Source organism: Cotesia glomerata, linkage group LG2 (assembly GCF_020080835.1).
Source record: "Cotesia glomerata isolate CgM1 linkage group LG2, MPM_Cglom_v2.3, whole genome shotgun sequence".
NCBI classification, from domain to species: domain Eukaryota; kingdom Metazoa; phylum Arthropoda; class Insecta; order Hymenoptera; family Braconidae; genus Cotesia; species Cotesia glomerata.
This window is the reverse complement of record NC_058159.1, coordinates 1,511,327-1,529,948: the sequence shown is the minus strand read 5'-3', so window position 1 is coordinate 1,529,948 and position 18,622 is coordinate 1,511,327. Positions and strand designations below refer to the sequence as shown.

The following is an 18,622-nucleotide window of genomic DNA, read 5'->3' as shown; positions in this document are numbered from 1 at the left end:
CTCAGATTGTAAAAATTCTGAAAAAAAAATAATATAAATTTACTTAATTAAATCATTTATTTACATCCATATTTTAGCTAATGTACATTTTTTTTTTGAAATATTAAAATATTTCAAATTCCCTTCAAAATTTTTTTTTTTTTTTTTTCATTTTAATTTTATCGAAAATTTTGATTTTTTTGGGGATTTTAAATTTTTTTGAAAAATTTGGCGTTGAAACTTGTCTTAGATAAATAAAAATTTTAATATAAATTCAATCCGAATTTAGTCCCGATTTTTTGTGCAAGACACTGCACTGCAGAAATGCATCCACGGTAACGCAGATTCTTAATTTTTTTAATATTTTTTTCTAGCTTAGATAGTAGTGATTATTATTACTGATGGTAACTGCGACCATCAGGTTATATTAGGAATTACGATTTTGATAGTAGTAGTAACTAATTAAAATAATAACAGTTATTATTACTGATTACCATCATAATAGTAGTAATTACCATCAAGATGGTAAATACTACAATTTAGATGGTTCACTTAATTATTTAAATAATATTTACTACTATTGAATTCAGTTAATAAATTTAAATATAACTAGATAATGAACTCTGCTAAAAATTTTTCTCCGTGTAGTAAATAATAACATTAAAAATAATCTTTTCTGGACGTCCGTGTGTCTGTGTTTATGGATTGGTGTATGTGGCAGGGAAATTCCTCGAAAAAATCATCGTACCGGAATAATTTTTTTTTTATTATCTAAAGTAACACACTAAAGACTTTCTCAATTAATATTACCGTTCAATTCACTGTCGTTAAATTATTATTTATATAAAACTAATATATGACTGTCTATTTTTAACTTCCCGCTAAGAAAATCGAAGATTTTCAAAAATCGGGAAGTTATTGTTTTCACCCCGTTTTGTAAAAATCGAGTTTTCATCAGATCTTGACATTTGAAGGTCATAGGAAGCTTCCCTGACTACTCCCGTGAGGTTATCACGGTGTCTGTCTGTATGTGTGTGTGTGTGTGTGAAAGTATGTGAACCGCTTATAACTTTTGAACGGCTCATCCGATTTTATCGCGGTTGGTGCTATTTGAAAGGGCTTGGCCAAACTTAGATTTTGAGTATAATTTGGACCGATTCGGATCAGTAGATTTTGAGAAATCTTAAAAAAACTAAGAAAAAAAATTTTTTCAAATGTGGTTTTTTTTGGATAACTTTTAAACGGCTCTACTGATCGATTCCAAAAACTAATCAGCTCCAGACAATAAAAAACCACGTCGATCGTCACCAAGCTGGTCGAAATTGGTTTATTCGTTCGAGAGATATCGTGAACGAAAGAAAACCGAAAAAAGTGTTTTTTTCGAAATTACTCCGAAATTTTTGGTTCGATCAATCAAAACCTGAAAATATTCTATGAGGCTGATAAAACTGCGCCGAATGCCGCCAACTGCGTGAAAATCGGTTGATCCATTCAAAATTTATTGCGGTTTGAAAATTCCAAAAGTAGTGTTCTATGAAACTTCTATCAGACTTTTGAGCTCGAAGAGCTCAAATGCTTAGAAATACTATCTCTTTGAGCTCATCGAGCTCAAAATATCACATAACTTATATTTTGAGCTCAAAAATCTCAAAAACGTCATAAGTACAATTTTAAGCGTCCAGGTATGGAATTAGCGGGAAGTTGCAGGGATGGCCTTTAGGGTGAACCGTTTTACTAATTTTTTTGTTTATCTATCTATACATTTGATTATAGTATTTTTTTTCCTCACCTTAGAATTATGGCGCCACTAAACCATAGCAGAGTTTTCTGTTTATTACTTAGCTTTTTATATTTTATTTTAATCAATTTTATTGTGAAAAATGAGATTATGAGGCGTGCACTTTTGGATTTTCCAAACTTTTTTCCATCTTGAAAAATAAAACGATATTTTGACAAACTTCATAAGACGTCACGACTCTGAAATTTAGCTCGTCCCGAAAGAAACCGAAAACGGTGATGGCGGCATTTTAGATATCCGAAGTTTCTGTATCATATAATTTCATACAAGTAAAGTGACGGTACTTTAACTAGACTACCAGGACTTGTATCGATGAAATATGTCAAACATCGAAAAATGTTCTCTAAAATATCAAACATGGAAAATTTATTGACATTCTTTTTTTTTATTAAAAACTTAAGTGAAGATAAGATGCTTTGTTTGAAAAAGATTATTTAAAGTGTTAAAAAAGTAATGAATAAATTTCACTAAAAAAACGTACTTGACTGTAGAGTTGATAAAAAAAAAACGTATAAGTAGGGGAGTAAAAAGTAACGGGTGAAAAAAAGTGTAAAGATGCGTCTCAAGTGCTTTAATAAAAAGGGTTGATAAAGTGGCTCCTGAAAAAAGTCTTTGTACGGTTTTTTCGCTTACAAGATTATGATAGTACATAGTTCAGATTATGATGATAATGACAATTATGCTACTGATGGAGATAGCAACAGGCGTTAAAAATTTATGTTATGTATAAAAAAATTTATTTATCGATTTTTTCGTGTTATTAAACCGGTGTCTTATCCGCATGGCTCCTATCAGCAGCATAGATACACAACGCTGCTGGCAATATTACCAGAATAGTCCTGAATATACCTCATCAATTTCCGTTATAAAAGATTCGATGAATTTTCAAACGGGTTTTTTCGCTCAAGGACACAAAACGATGACAAGACAGGAAGTAAAAGACTCAGGATGAAATAAAATAAAATAGAAATATAAAAGGGTGTTGAAGTTGAAGGGAAAAATTGAAGGAAGATGAGAAAAACTTCTGCACATTTCAAAATCAATATTGCCTATTTCTATTTACATTCTTCATGCTCTTCATTCACTTCCTCCTGGACATTTTTTCAATAGAGTCTATTAAATCTTTAAGATAATTTTCTTTTGTTTGCAATCATAAAACGTTTGGAAAATCCAAAAGTGCACGACTCATAATGCTCATTTAATTATGAAATATTAATAAAATAAAGAATGTAAAAAAAAATTTATTAAACAGCTAAAATAGCACGATAATGCGCAAGCGCCTTTAGTGGGATAAATGTACACAATATAAATAGATACAGTCTTCTGGCTTTTGTTTTACTTTAATAATCTATATATATATATATAGGAGACTTTCTATAGATATAGATAGTCACTCATCACGATATCTCTGGAACTATAAGACCTAGAGACTTGAAATTTGGCAGGAATATTCCTGTTGCCAAGTAGAGGTCAGCTAAGAACGGATTTCACGAAATTCCACCCACAAGGGGGGTTGCGGGGGTGTTCACGAAAAAAAATTCATATTTTTCAATTATGGCTTTTAATAGTTCAAAACTTGGTCGGAATGTTTCAAATTACATTTAGAAATTTTTTAAAAACGAATTCTGTGACATTCCACCCCCCTGGCGTGCCCGTGCGTGGGCGTCAAATTAAGAAAAAATTCGTAAATTTCAATCTATAGCTATTAATACTTTGAAACATGGCCAGAATGCTTTTTGGCGTTTTTGAGCTGTTAAGAATAAATTTCATTAAATTCTACCCCACATGTCCGTGCGTGGGCGTAAAATTAAAAGAAATTGTACCTTTTAATCTATAGCAGCTAAAGGATTGAAACTTGGCCAGATTGATTTTTGGAGTTTTGAGCTGTAAAGAATGAATTTTATGAAATGCCACCCTCACAAATCCTTGCGTGGGCGTTAATTAAAAAATTATAAAATTCAATTCCTAAAGGATAATAAGAAGGCATTAAATATAAAAAAAATTAAAAATTTTTATATAAGGTAAAAGCCCTAATAGATGATCATGTACCATTATATGATCACTCTATGTATTTGTATACCTATATTTGTGAATATAGATATACAAATACACGGAGTGATCATATACTGGTACGTGATCATCTATCGGAGTTTTTACCTCAATAGCTTAGAACATATTTTGTTGTCACATCTATCCATGGTGTAGGCCTACTGGGGATCCCGCCATGTAAAATAACGGGGACGCATCGCATGACACAGTACCTCCATGGTGATGTGGAAAGCTGTGTCAATCATTATTTTTAACTCATATAAATTTATAATGCCCTAATTTATTATCTGAGTGTGTAAATTTAATAAAATTCATTTATGATATAACTACTTACGTAGTTAGATAACAAAATTAATATTTTTCGCGCCTGGCGTATATTGTACGCCACGCGAAGCGGGCGGGTAACGGCTAGTTGTACATAAAAAACACTGAATTACCTAGCCATTGATATTCGGTGACCTACAATTCTTTCAAAGAATTAAAAAAAAAAAGTTTAACTCAATTAATGCATTTTTTCACAAGTTACAGTGTTTCCGGAGTTTCATACATGACGGACGGGAAAATTTTTGACCTATTTTGATGTTTTTTTCCGTTTCTATTGCACTAAATCAATTTTTAAAAAGTGTCAAATTAATCTCCATTAAATTATCTTAACAATAGTATGCAAAATATTTTGATTCCGTGAATTAACAACACTATAATAATAAAAATAGTTGCCAAAATCAGGCGAAAAAAATTTTTCGATCGTAAAGCACTCTCTGATGCTTCGCATCATGAGTCGTGCAATAAAAAAAATAAATAACTTTATTTTATCAAAAAATGCAGCCGTACTTCGATATTAAAAGTACCCCGAATCTAGGGCATTATTAATAACTAGACTATTCATCAGTAACTAATCATTTTAATACATCCGGCAAATAAAATTTCATTAACATATCCGTAAACGACGGAAGAATTTGATCGGGTATTAAATCTTCAATATTAATGAAGTATTAAAATACAATCGTAATAAAATAAAAACTATAATAGATTGAATCGCTTCTTTTATTCTGTAATAAAGTTATGAAATAAAAGATGCCTTCAATGTCGATTGTAATAATTTAATGATAACGATTTATTTCTTAATTCAACAATTTTGTCTCAAAATGTGCGATTTATTTTATTTTGTAGAAATATTTAAAGAAGGTTTCAGAATTCGTTGATTTATTTATAAAAACATTTTTTCGAACCTTTTATTCTCTTATTTTTCAGTCAGAATCCCACTTTATGACGATCATAACGCGATTTGATAAAAAAAATATGTTTTAAAAAAATTGAAAGATTTATAAAAATGTTTCGATAGATAAAAGTATAAAAAATATAAAAAAGTTTATCGATAATGTGCCAGACTCTCTTGTCATATATCTCAATTGTTCCTTTGGGAAAATAAACTATTTGTATTGCAAAAATCGTGATGCTAAAATAATATGATTTCTGATAGAAAAATTCTACCAGTAATGCTCAAAAGGACTTTGCTCTTTTTTATTTGAAATATTTCACTGTTGCTTTTGAGGTTTTGCTTTTGAGGGTTGTTAAAAATTACATAAAGGAAAAACCTGTAAAGTAATTTTAAAGATTAGTAAATGTCTTCATAAAAAAAAAAGATATTGATAAATAAATGAGATTTTAAAGACTTGGACAGAAAAGGATATTAGTTTTTTTTTTTTTTTTTTTTTTTTTTTATGAAAAAGATCTACGATATATATTTTTGAAGATAGAAGTAGTTTTTTATTTTTGGTGACAATCGAGTAAATTTAGAAAAAGGTTTTATTGACGCGTAGACTTTCAGAGAGGAAAGAATGTTATCACTTGCTGTCAAACGAAACTGAAGCCACGGAAAACGTTTGGCTCTGCGAGCCACAAACCAATTCACTTACGTTCGCTCACAGAACCTTAAGAAATACGACATGATACCATGAACTCGAATATATATTGTGTAAATTAAATCGACTATTTTAAGGATTTGACTGACGTTAGATAAAAAAAAAATTGAATTTTAGTACTAAGAAATTGAAAGAGTAAAAAAGCTACGAGTGTCAGAATAAATAAAAATCCTGGGTTCTGAAATTTATTTAAATTATACATTAATTCCATTTCATCTGACATCTTACAAGCTTTATTTTTATTTTATCCAACATTGAGTGACGAAATAAGAGGATTTTATTCTGTGTAAGATTCTTTGCTTTGAGAATTAATGCGATATTTTTTAATAAAGTAAATCCCGGTGTTATTTTAACACGGCGAAGAAAATTAATTTTACGAACCCACGTGAAAAATATTTTTATCGAAATTATATTAAAAATTAATAAACAATTTATTAAATAACTAGCTATTACTCGCCCGCTCCACTGGGCGCTTTATAGAATTGCATTTTTAGATCTAGACTTGAAATTAAACTAGAGTATTGATTTGACTTGCACAGATTCCAAATTCTATCGAATTGTTATCCACCTTTTATCCATGTAGTTATTCTAGCTAATATTCATTGTAACTTTCAATGTGCAATCATTATAACATTCCCGTGTTTTTCTTACAAAAATGAATAATAATTGATATGAAAAAAAAAATTTGTAATGAGCATTGAAAGTTTCAGTTAAAAAAATTGCAGGTCTCATAAGTGAAGAAATCTGTCAAGTATATAAAGATAACCAATAGAATTAAAAAATTTATTCTAAACAAATGACAATTGAATAGAATAAATTTAGTAACAATAAAAATTCATTATTTCTAAGTCAAAAAAATATAAATTCCGGATAAGTAATCACCAATATATCATATACTAAAACCTTCTCCGAAACACGCTGCATCTTATGGTGTAAGTATTATTCCGATCGGTTCAGTAGTTTTCGCAGTATAACCGGACAAAAAAACCGGCTCTCCATTTATTAGTATAGACTAGCTGTTATTCGCCCGCTCCGCTGGGCGCTTTATAAATTGCATTTTTAAATCTAGACTTGAAATTAAACTAGAGTATTGATTTGACTTGCACAGATTCCAAATTCTATCGAATTGTTATCCACCTTTTATCCATGTAGTTATTCTAGCTAATATTCATTGTAACATTCAATGTGCAATCATTATAACATTCCCGTGTTTTTCTTACAAAAATGAATAATAATTGATATGAAAAAAAAAATTTGTAATGAGCATTGAAAGTTTCAGTTAAAGAAATTGCAGGTCTCATAAGTGAAGAAATCTGTCTAGTATATGAACATAACCAATACAATTAAAAAATTTATTTTAAACAAATGACAATTGAATAGAATAAATTTAGTTACTATAAAAATTCATTATTTCTAAGTCCAAAAAATATAAATTCCGGATAAGTAATCACCAATATATCATATACTAAAACCTTCTCCGAAACACGCTGCATCTTATGGTATAAGTACTATTCCGATTCGTTCAGTAGTTTTCGCAGTATAACCGGACAAAAAAACGGCTCTCCATTTATTACTTAAAAAAAATGTTTTTTAAAAAAGAAACAAAAATTACAAAAGTGAAGTGTCGTCTGCTATAAGGGAAAAAATTAAACAACTAATACCTCTGCCAAAAGATTTACAGTAAGTCACTGTCTTAATCCAAGAAAATAAACTTTTATTTAGTTCGACAAAAAACAAATTTTGATGCATATATATACTTGACTTACAACAAAAAACATCGTGTCTAATACGCGGTGTGTTTTTTTAATGAGTTGTTGTAAATGTTGTTGGTAAGGTTGATATGATAAACATAAATCATAAATGCGAAACACGTGTGGCCTACACTAGGCACACCTTCGCCCGACCGGGAACTTGGCTCATCTGTTTCTACTACTTTCCACTTTTCCACGAACTTCAACCCTCCTTCTCATTCTATTCACCTTGTACAACAATATAGCATATAGCTTATACCCGACACTATCGTTAAAGTATACACGCGAACCTTCACACCTTTTAACCCACATATATTTTTTACCCCATTTGCACCCGGTATTTTGTTTTCTTTCGAGTCTAGCTCTTCTCTTTTGACTTTTACGAGAAGCTTTATTCCTTTTTCTCACTTGGATCGACAGTTCTTTTTTTTTTTTATTTATTTTTTTATTTATACCAGAGTAGAATCGCGCTTTACTTCTGTCTGAGATATACATTTCACCTGTCTTGCTTTCGTGTTCTTCAAATACTTTAGACTTTAACCGCTGGATGCGTTAAACATACGTATATATATATATATATATATATATATATATATATATATATATATATATATATATATATATGCTGCTGCTATGCTATATATATATACATATACTATACATACTGTAGTGATAAGAGACAATGCATTTGTCTCTTTAACTCAACTCATTCATCAGCTAGTGTATTATTTTACGGTTTATAAGGGTGTTAAATCATCAAGAGAGATTAAGACTTGAGATTTATATTTGTGCTTACTGTAAAAAAAAAAAAAAAAAAAAAAAAAATGTCTTTACACTGGAATAAAAATTCTTTTTTCTGTTTCTCGAAAAATATTATTCAATAAAATTTTTACCTAAAATATTTTACCTATATTTAACTTAAACTAAAAATTTAAAAAAATAGTTTAACTCAATTAATGCATTTTTTCGCAAGTTATAGTGTTTCCAGAGTTTCATACATGACAACAGGAAAATTTTTTAACCTACTTTGATGTTTTTTTCCGTTTCTATTGCACTAAATCAATTTTTGAAAAGTATCAAAATCTCCATTAAATTATCTTGACAATAATATGCAAAATATCTTGATTCCGTGAACTAACAAGACTATAGTAATAAAAATAGTTGCCGAAATGAGGCGAAAAAAATTTTTCGATCGTAAAGCACTCTCTGATGCTTCGGATCATGAATCTCGCAATTATTGATCATTTTTTTGGGCACTTAATTCAACAATTTTAAGTCTCAAAATTTGCGATTTATTTTTTTTTTTGTAGAAATATTTAAAGAAGGTTTTAGAACTCATTGATTTATTTATAAAAACATTTTTTCAAACCTTTTATTCTCTTATTTTTTAGTCAGAATCCCGTTTTATGTCATTTGGAACGCGATTTGATATTTGCATCATGAGTCGTGCAATTTAAATTACCTTTAAATGAAGTCATATGTGGAGGTGTTAAGTAGTAAAAAAAATTTTGAGAAAACTGGTTAGAAGTATTTTTCATTAAATTAATTTCATTATTATCATCATCGTATATTTCTGTTCAATAAAATTCTTTACTGTGTCCTCCATATCTTCTCAAAGTTTCAGTAAATCTACTTCATTACTCCCAAATGAATCCTTCGATCAGTGCAATAATCATTATTTACCCAAAAACATTAGTAGTGTTAAATTTACAACACTACTAACATCTAGATTACAGCTTGTGTTAGCCGTGACACTTGTACTAGCATAGATGGCACTATAGAAGATTTACCTCTGCAGAAGCATTATTTACTACGTAAACCATTAAGTTAAAATGTTCAATAAAATTGAAAAATTTCGTTTCACTTCAAGCACATAATATGTTTTTTTTTCAACAACAAACTTGAAAATTTCAAGCATATAAATAAGCTCGGGTTTATTGTAAACTTTTTGAACTTAATTTAAATTTTCTACGGACCCTCTATTACCCAATGCGGAAACTAGCTCTTTATTTACAATTATAATGAAATTGTTTTATCATTCAAACTAGTTTATAAAAACGAGTAAATTATTTAAGAAGAATTGGACGTGATTGGAGGTATAGTGAAGAAATAAAAGAACAAAGTATTTTTTACATTTTGCGCTTATACAACGCACCTGAATCACTGATTGAACCTGCAAACTCAATTTTCTTAATCTAATATTTTTGTTCAATCTTTGTTTTAACTTCATAACCGTTTAATGAGTCGTTCTTTTAGAAAAAAAAAAAATTAACTTTCAAAGTAAATTAAATCTCCGTACATTAACTTTTTAATGAGTTTCCTCTCAGTTCACTGGGCGTGTGTCAAAATTTTAGTGAAATATTTACTCGGAATTTAATCTTCTTAATCGACTTTAGCTACTTTTTTAACCCTGGCGACGTGGTGTTAAAAGTAACAATTATACTTTTGACAGATGACGCTGCATTTTCTTAATAAAAAAATTTTTATTTCATTTTTTTTTGTCAATAAAAGCTTTAACATAATATTTAAATTTTTTAAGATTGGTACAAAATTAAAAAAGGCCATTCGGCAGCCGAAATGAAAGTAGATTTCATGATGAATAATAAAAATACTACTAGGGTTGCATACGAAAAAAAAAAAAAAAATAAATTTCTGTCTGATTAAACAACAATGACGTCAAAACGAATGCAAAAGTAAAATTTCATTATATCTATCTGAGAAAGTAGGTGATTTTTGGCCTAGACTGATAATGAGGTACACAAATTAAAGCTTATTTAATAAGCTTTTAGATACCATTTATAGAATTTTGATAAGATATCGCGTTCAATTGTAATTGCACCAAAATACGGTAAAAGTGAAAATTTTTGCGATTTTTGAAAATTTTTGCGATTTTTGAAAATTTTTGAATTGCTATTATTCCTAAACTATTTAATTTGGAGAAATAAATAAGTACACAAATTGAAGCTTATTAAATAAGCTTTCAAATGCAATTTACAGAAATCCGATAGGATGTCGCGTTCCATTGTTATTGCACGGAAATAAGGTAAAAGTGAAAATTTTTTGCGATTTTTGAAAATTTTTGAATTGCTCTCACTACTAAACTAATCGACAGATTTGGCTCATCTTAGCTTAACCTCGGAAATCGTCCTAAGAATAAGTATGTTACGTTTTATTGAGATCCGTATAGAATTACGGAAGTTAGAGAAGAGACAATGCCGATTATATCGTATATATATATATACATACATATATAAACTTTTGAACCATATGCATTTTCTGAATCCGCTTGACGAGCTGAGTCGAAATATAGCAAAATTTTTCAAAAGTTCCGTCATGAGGACCAATGCAATAGTTAGATTTCTATGAAATCTACTAAAAAGATCTAGCAGTAACACAAAAAAAATATCTCTGAAGAATAAAATATGAGACATTTAAAAAAAATATTCGCGGAGCGGATGAATAGAAGTTTTCGCTAGTATCCAATGAAATAAAATAAAAAAATTCTGTGGGATAGAATAAACTTTTTATTGTGATTTTTTCGAGAAGTTTCTTTTATATTATCGATATCCACGAATAGTACCGCTACCCTGTGGGTTTAATTTATCTCGGCACGTCGAACAAGTATCCCAGGGCGTGGACAAAGTTAGAAAAACTGGAGCAGTCGAATTTGAAGGCTACGTTGAAAACCTCAAAAGGGATGGTGGGATTATTATACATATATAAATGGATGCATGTGCATAAGAGTATGGAGTGTAGAGGTAGGTAGAAATTTGTACTTCGATAGATGGCATTGTCGAGAGGAGTCGGGCAGTGACCAGTGTCCTACCGAGTGCACTTTCGATTCACCACCCTCGCTATTTGTCAGCGACAGACGGTGCTCTATTATGCTCGTAAAATATCAACACTCGATATTTCACTGATTTTTTTCTTTGCTAAGCTAAATTTAGTTTAAAAAATACCCTTCTGTAATTTGTTAGCTGGTATTTGATATTAGAAAATATTAATTAAGGCTCTTATTGTTATTTCTGCACCTTGTTTTCGAAAACTGTAATTGTTTAATTATTTTATGTGATTTTTTTGCAGTTAAAAGGCTAAAAGAAGCGATTTTTCAAGTATTTTTTCTAGAAAGGCTCATTAATTGATAAATATGAATGAATATTCATACATGGAATTTTGAAGAATCTAAAAAAATAGTAATTATGGAAATACCACCGGACCAAGCTCAAAAATTGTTAATAGATAGTGATTTGTAATGAAAAATTTTTTAATAAATTAAATTATGCTATTATTTCGAAAAAGAAGATTCCAATTTTAAGACTCAAAAATGCATATCGACGGTCTAATTAGCAATTGGTCTAACTCCTTATTTTTTAGAGGGTGATTTTTTAATATTTTTATGTAGCAATAGACCAATTATAAATTATTTGAATGATCCAAGCTGAAATATTATACCTTTAGTAGATATTAAGTGGTTTTTTAAAGTGACAATAAATTTTGATCTAATTATTTTTTCGTACAAATGGAAGATTCTCTAAAATGGAGTTAGACAATTCGCTAATTAGAGCGTCGATATGTAAACACTTTGAATAATTTTTTGTATTTCTTTGTAAAAAGTACATAAAAAACGAAGATTGTTAATGAAAAGTTATGCTTGAACCATTATTGAAGAATTTATGATCAAAAAATTCGAGAAAAGAGCACATTTTTCTAAAATTCACTATTTTTTGAATTGGTTCTCAAAAAAAATCTCCAAATTTAGCTAAAAATATCCAATAAATGGAAGAAATCAAAAATAAAACTTCTGCAAACTCAATTTAACGTGGAATGCCCCATAAGTGCAGTAGCGCTCAAAAGTATTTTTACAAATATATTTAATGGTTTAATTATAAGTAAATATGAAACACAATAATCATTTATTTATTTTTTAACAGTTTTTGAATAATCTGCAGAATAGTGTCAAAGTGGTCCTTGTTTGTAACAAAAGAAAGATTAATTTTTAAAATATTATAAAAATGGTGGCTCCAAAGTATTTTGACATTGTTGAAAAAAACTAACGCATAATGTTGTCAAAATACTTTTGAGCGCTACTGTATATTAAAAAGAAGAAACAAAAAAAAATTAATTATTTAACAAATGATCAGTGCGTATTTTTTAACAAACTTATAACTTAATACTGACCTGAGTCTTATTGCCAAGATTTTTCACCCGACAATTGAGGTACGTCGTTTTTCCCAGGAGGGCTGTCACATTTTTAGACGCGGATATGTCAAAGTACGGCCCAGATCTTGATGATGGATCTTCCACAACATTGTGATGGTGAAAAGGATCCGAGTTTTTACTGTTGTGTTGTGCACCGTAGCTCAAGATACCTGATGAAAAAAAAAATTTTTTTTTAATGATTACTTACATTAGTGATTACATTTAGAACTAAAACTTAAAAATTTAAATGAACGTAAATTTTGATGAAAGACCATTTGATCTAAATCTTATAGAGCTAAATCCGTGATCTAAAATCTATAAATAGATATCGTATGTACGAAAGTTTTCTTAAACGATTTGAAAGCTTATTGAAATGGTTGCATAAAGATTCAGCCCATCTAGCGTCATAAACTTTGTTGAAAAACATTTAAAATGATATTTATTCGTTTTGCTCTGAAAGAGTAAGTAAGTTTGGATACGGAATGTTGGTTCTTCTTAGGATAGCTCTTTATTCAAAAGGAGAACCACTGAAGGCCGGAATATTAAGATAGAAATCGGAAGAAAGTTATGAATGATATTTGATGCGGTCTTTACATATCAATAGTTGAATAAGTTATCAGATCGAGATAAGCCGAGCTAACAAATATAGAATAGCAATAGTCTTTGACCACACCTTGAGGACTTTCTTAAAGTTATAGATTGAGTCGCAAAGGATTGAGTTGCTGGATATAGAACTTTACCGATTAATCATTGGACGTTAGACGCTTGGATGTACCGGATGCTCAAAAGTAGATCTATGAGTTTCTGGATAACGCTTGACTTGCTGATGTTTCAAGCAAATCTTTACAAAGTATCTCAACAGAAGATACGTTAAAACTTCTGGGCGCCAGCGCTTTATGAAACAATTTAAGCTTTTTTAACTTCCGGCTGTGGAAATCGAAGAGTTTCAAAAAATCAGGAAGTTATTGCTTTCCGTCTAGTTTTCAAAATTCAAATTTTTAAGCTCTAAGAAGCTGTTCTAATTATTCCAATTGTAAGGTAAAAGCCCCAATTATTGACGCTATAAGAGACAAAGTTATGATTTGATTTTTTTTAAGCAATCAAATATAAATATCGTTGAATTTTGTTTGTGGTAATGTCTTAAGTAATGTTTTAACTAAGCAATTTCTTTTTTTAAAATGATAATCAGTGATATTTACTAATTAATTTTAAATAATTAAATAGATAATCTGGATACACCAATTATTGACGGGTTAAAAAACTGATTGATCTAAATATTGACGTACCGTAACCCCAATTATTGACGCCCCTACTGCGCATGCGTCGAATCATTTGGTTATATTTTTATTTATCAAAACTTGATATAAAGTAATCAATATTATTAAAGTTAATTAATAATAATTTCTATGAATGATTAATTATTATTAAAAATATTACAATTTATTCAAAAACTTATTTAACACCAAAACACGCCGAGTTATTTGACAGTTAAAAGCCTTGAATATAATCGCGTAATGTATTTTATACTTAAAAAAAAAGGCGTCATAGCGCTGTTGACTGGCTGTCAATATGGGATTCACCATAAAAATTATGAACTAGTTATTGACTCCCATTATTTAAATATTATAAAGCATACAATTAATTTCGATTATTAACTAATATTAACTAATATTTTTTGGTACAAATAAATTCTATCAGTATATTTTAATGGAAATAAAATTAAAGATATATAAAAAACGAATTTTGTGTCAATCGTATTTAACACAGAAATTATGTTGATTTTACAAAAAAAAATTTACTTTGCACTATGAACGCTGTATAATTACTTATATAAAGCCCCTTATAACTAAGCCTTTACGTCTACATGTGTAATAAATTAGCGTAATTATAATTATAATTATAATCTGTTATTAGCTAGTAGGCTGTTGGAACTTTAATAAATAAATAAATAATGTGTATACTTAATTATGAATTGTATTTATTTTTAATGGTCTGAAAGAGCTTAAGCTTCCGGATCAAATAATAGTATTTTTCTTATCTAGGGCAGGAAAATAAGAAATGTCTCAGATTACATGTAATTGTTGACCGAGGCGAAGCCGAGGTCGACAAACATGTGATCTGAGGCTTTCTTATTTCCTGCCCGTGGTGAGAATACTATTTTTCTCCTCAACGGAGGCGGAAAGCGGCATTTTCATTTAGCGCAGTGGGCGGAAAATTGACGCTTTCCACCCGGAGGGGAGAAAAATTATTTATTTACAAATCTATCTATTGATCGAAACTTAAGGAAAGTTTTGCTATAAGGACAAATACTAGGTAATGTTGTACTTATAAAAATTTTACGTGAAAGCTATTTGCATATATGACAAAAGATAGGTTAAGAAAAAAGGCGATATAATAGTATATGAACCAAAAAATAGCTAGCGGCTTGCAAATGTTGCAATAATTTCTACGTACTTGTTATGTGTATTGTATACAACGCAACATGATCTATGTTATATATTTATATATATAGTATGGCAGATTAGTTGTGAGTTGGTAAGAAATAACTATATAGCTGTATATACATAAATATACCCAGAGGTCGTTGAAAATGGGCTGGTGAGGTTATGGATCGAGCAGTACTCCATTCAGCAAGCTTTTGTCAATAAATATATGCTTGAGAAGAGAATCTCATATTTCTCCGTCGCAGAAAACCTACTAGGATTTATTACGAAATTCATTTTATTTTCCCGGTGGAACTAAAGAGGATTAATTTTCGCGTTTTCCCTTCTTACTAGAGACCTTTCATTCCTTGTCATCAAGCTGCTTGATTTTTAATCCTGTTATAGAATAGATTCCATTTATGTAATATTAAATTGCACGAGAATGAAAAAAATGTCATTTAATGAACAAATATTATCTAAATAAAAATAAACAAAGTATAATCTTAATTATTTTGACATTGAAATTTTGAAGCAAATATTATTCAAAAACAATTTTTATTTGCTAATTATTCTGTTATTAATTATTTTAAAATCTTGATTTGATTACGGTCAATAAAATAGTTTAATACTACAAAAGTAAAGCGATCAAGACTCTCTAACTGGTTTAGAAAATTACATCGATTATAAGTTTATGAAAATCCTAAGCCAAATAAATTAAACTTCATGTGTTAACACATACATTGCTATCAACGGAGGATTAAATATGTATATGTAATGTGCATCTACATACAGAGGGTACTCAAGAAGATTTAATTTTCATTAGAAATTGAAACTTTAATTGATTTACACTGTTCAAATACTCAAGTTGATTATTTCGAGCGCTAGCACTTGCATAAGATCGATAAAGGGTTCATTGCAGATTTACATGTAAAATTAGATAGTAGAAAAAAATAATTCATGGGTGATAGAATATTACATCTCTGGGTTAAATTGTTCGTGAATTTGCTACGTCTGTTTATGTATCGCATATATAACTAAGCAACTTATACGCATTACCATCCAACGGATTGAAGGGCTGTAACACCACAGCATAGTTTACGTTTCTGGATGTTATCTCTGGGTTGTGAGAAATTCGGAGCTGGTTGTTGTATGCGGTACAGTTAAACTACCAGAAGTAAATCTTGACAGTTTCGATGTTTCCAGTTAATATTACAAACGTGTCTCTGATGATACACAATTTGAATAACATTAGTATCATTTTAAATTAAATATGTCTGCTAATTACTTATTTGCTTAATTAAACCGCTTGAAAATTTTATGATTTAAGTAGAAGCAGTTTTCATGAAAGAAGTAGACATCAAATACGCTTGATATTATGTCAACGTTAATTCAGTAACATACGCAGTACAGTGACAGTAATAGTAATATATATCTCATTGCATCAAATATGTGTACTGTGACTTAGATGGAATTTTTATAAGTGGCAGTTTTTAGATTTTTAATGTCACGTAAATTTTATTATTAATATTTTTGAGATTATTTGTTATTAGTTAGATTTCTATAGAAATCTAACTATTGTAGCCGGTCTCATGTTGTAATTTTAAGAAAATTTTATCATAATATGTTTTATTTCATCGAGTAATGTCAAAAAAATGGCATTGGCTCAAAAGTTTATATATGTATTTATGTATATATATGTGATATAACGCGCCATGTCAGCAGGATTGCGCCCACAGTTCTCAACCGATCTTTATGAAATTTTGTGGGCTTATTCTGTGGATCAATACCAAGATCAAGTTTGAAGATGAGCAAAATCGGCCGGTTAGTTTAAGAGTTGTGGGTGTTTGAAAATTTTTTTCATTTTCAAAAAATTTTGAATTTTGTTTTTTTTATGAAAATAATCTTCTAGATATAAAAGATAGGTAAAATCTATCAAATTTATCTTCAACTTCATTTAATTACCTTCAATTTAAACTATTATTTGTCTAGTTTTGATGATTTTTTTTATTAATTCCGTGAATTTAAAAATTTTCAAAAATTTTTCAATTAACGTATTTCAGCCCTTTTTCTTTAAACAATTTTTAAGCCGTAAAAGATAGCTTTAATTTAACAAATTTATGTTAAAATTCACATAATTTTCTTCAATTTGAGCTATTATTCGTCACCTTTTGATACTTTTTTCAATTTATTTCGGAGTTTGGAAAATTAAAAAAAAATCAAAAATAAATTAATTTTTAGCTTTTATCATCAAATGACTTTTATCTGTTACAAATCCTATTTTTTAGGTAGATGTCTTTGAATATCTATTTGCTGTAGCCGGTCTCATTTTACTATTTGCAAAAATATATTAAAAAATAAATTTTAGGACATTATTGCCTTTTAATAATGTGTTTTTTTCAATATTCAAACAAGAAATCTACCTATCCATGCCGGGTATGGCCGAATGGCGTTTTTTTTTTTTTTTTATTTAATGAGGTGTCAAATTTTTAAATAAAAATTGAATTAATATAAAAATAAATCAAATGAAAAGTGTTTTAATAATCGATTTTCTGTAAGATTATTAAGCCTGAAGCTTGTTGAAACTAGTTGATATTTTATGTTCAGTGATTAAATTTTTAGTTAGTTAAGATTTTGATTGCTGATTAAACAGGACTAATCGACTTTCAGAAAGAGATGACGGAAGGTAAACTTGAGCGTAGAAAAGGAAAGAAGATCTTGCAAGTAGGAGCAACAGCGAGGGAGAAATTTCAATTTTCTAGAACTATATTTGCCCACTAAATCTCGATGATGCGTTTTCTTGTTGTTGGCATTACTGACTCGCGATACTAAGATCAACAATCTTCAAAGTTAATATTAGTAAACATCTGCTTTAAGTACTCTCAAAATCAATCATCTGTCATTTTCAATTTGTTAAGGCTCATTTACAATTTTTCTAATCAAATTCTCTTTCGCTAATTAAAAATCATCTGAATTGATTAAAAATTCAATGAAAATGTATTAATAATTCACGGAAATAACTAAATTATAAGAAGTAATAATTAATTTATTGAAAATAGTAATCTAAATTTAATAAATAATACTTCAAACAGGTAAAGAGTGGCTTTAACAGTTAATTTATGATATTTATCATTTATGTAGTACAATCAATAATTATATATAAGAAAATATTTTTTCTAACAGTAATCAAAACTATATAAAAGTCGAAAAAGTTAAAGCATAATAAAAATAATTTAAACTTCAATGCTTATCATATTGCACGTAAAAAATTATTATATAATACGTAAAAAATATCAAGAAAGGTTAATAAATTTCCATGATATAAATTTAACATTTTAATAAAATCGACGTCAATATTTACAAGGTAAAATAGTGAGTTTTAAAAGTAACCATAAAAACAAATTAGGGTAAAAGACCCCATTAATGACGAGGATCCCATTACTCATATTTATTTATTTATTTATTTATTTATTAATAATATATGCCAAGGCACAGGACAAATGG

General features: G+C 29.0%; 1 protein-coding gene and 1 long non-coding RNA gene across 9 annotated transcripts in view; one reads left to right on the top strand and one right to left on the bottom strand.

Annotated features, from left to right (window-relative positions):
• LOC123260105 (kin of IRRE-like protein 3) overlaps positions 1 to 18,622 on the bottom strand; it is a 325,584-nt gene that overhangs the window by 127,778 nt on the left and 179,184 nt on the right. For all 8 annotated transcript variants that reach the window (XM_044721056.1, XM_044721055.1, XM_044721057.1 and 5 more), the window contains one exon: positions 12,678 to 12,868. In XM_044721056.1, the coding sequence (XP_044576991.1) occupies positions 12,678 to 12,868 (191 nt within the window). The remainder of the gene's footprint in view (positions 1 to 12,677; positions 12,869 to 18,622) is intronic.
• LOC123260107 lies at positions 4,279 to 8,503 on the top strand. Its single transcript, XR_006508399.1, has 3 exons — positions 4,279 to 4,317; positions 5,584 to 5,585; positions 8,443 to 8,503. It is a non-coding gene; the product is annotated as an uncharacterized LOC123260107 (long non-coding RNA).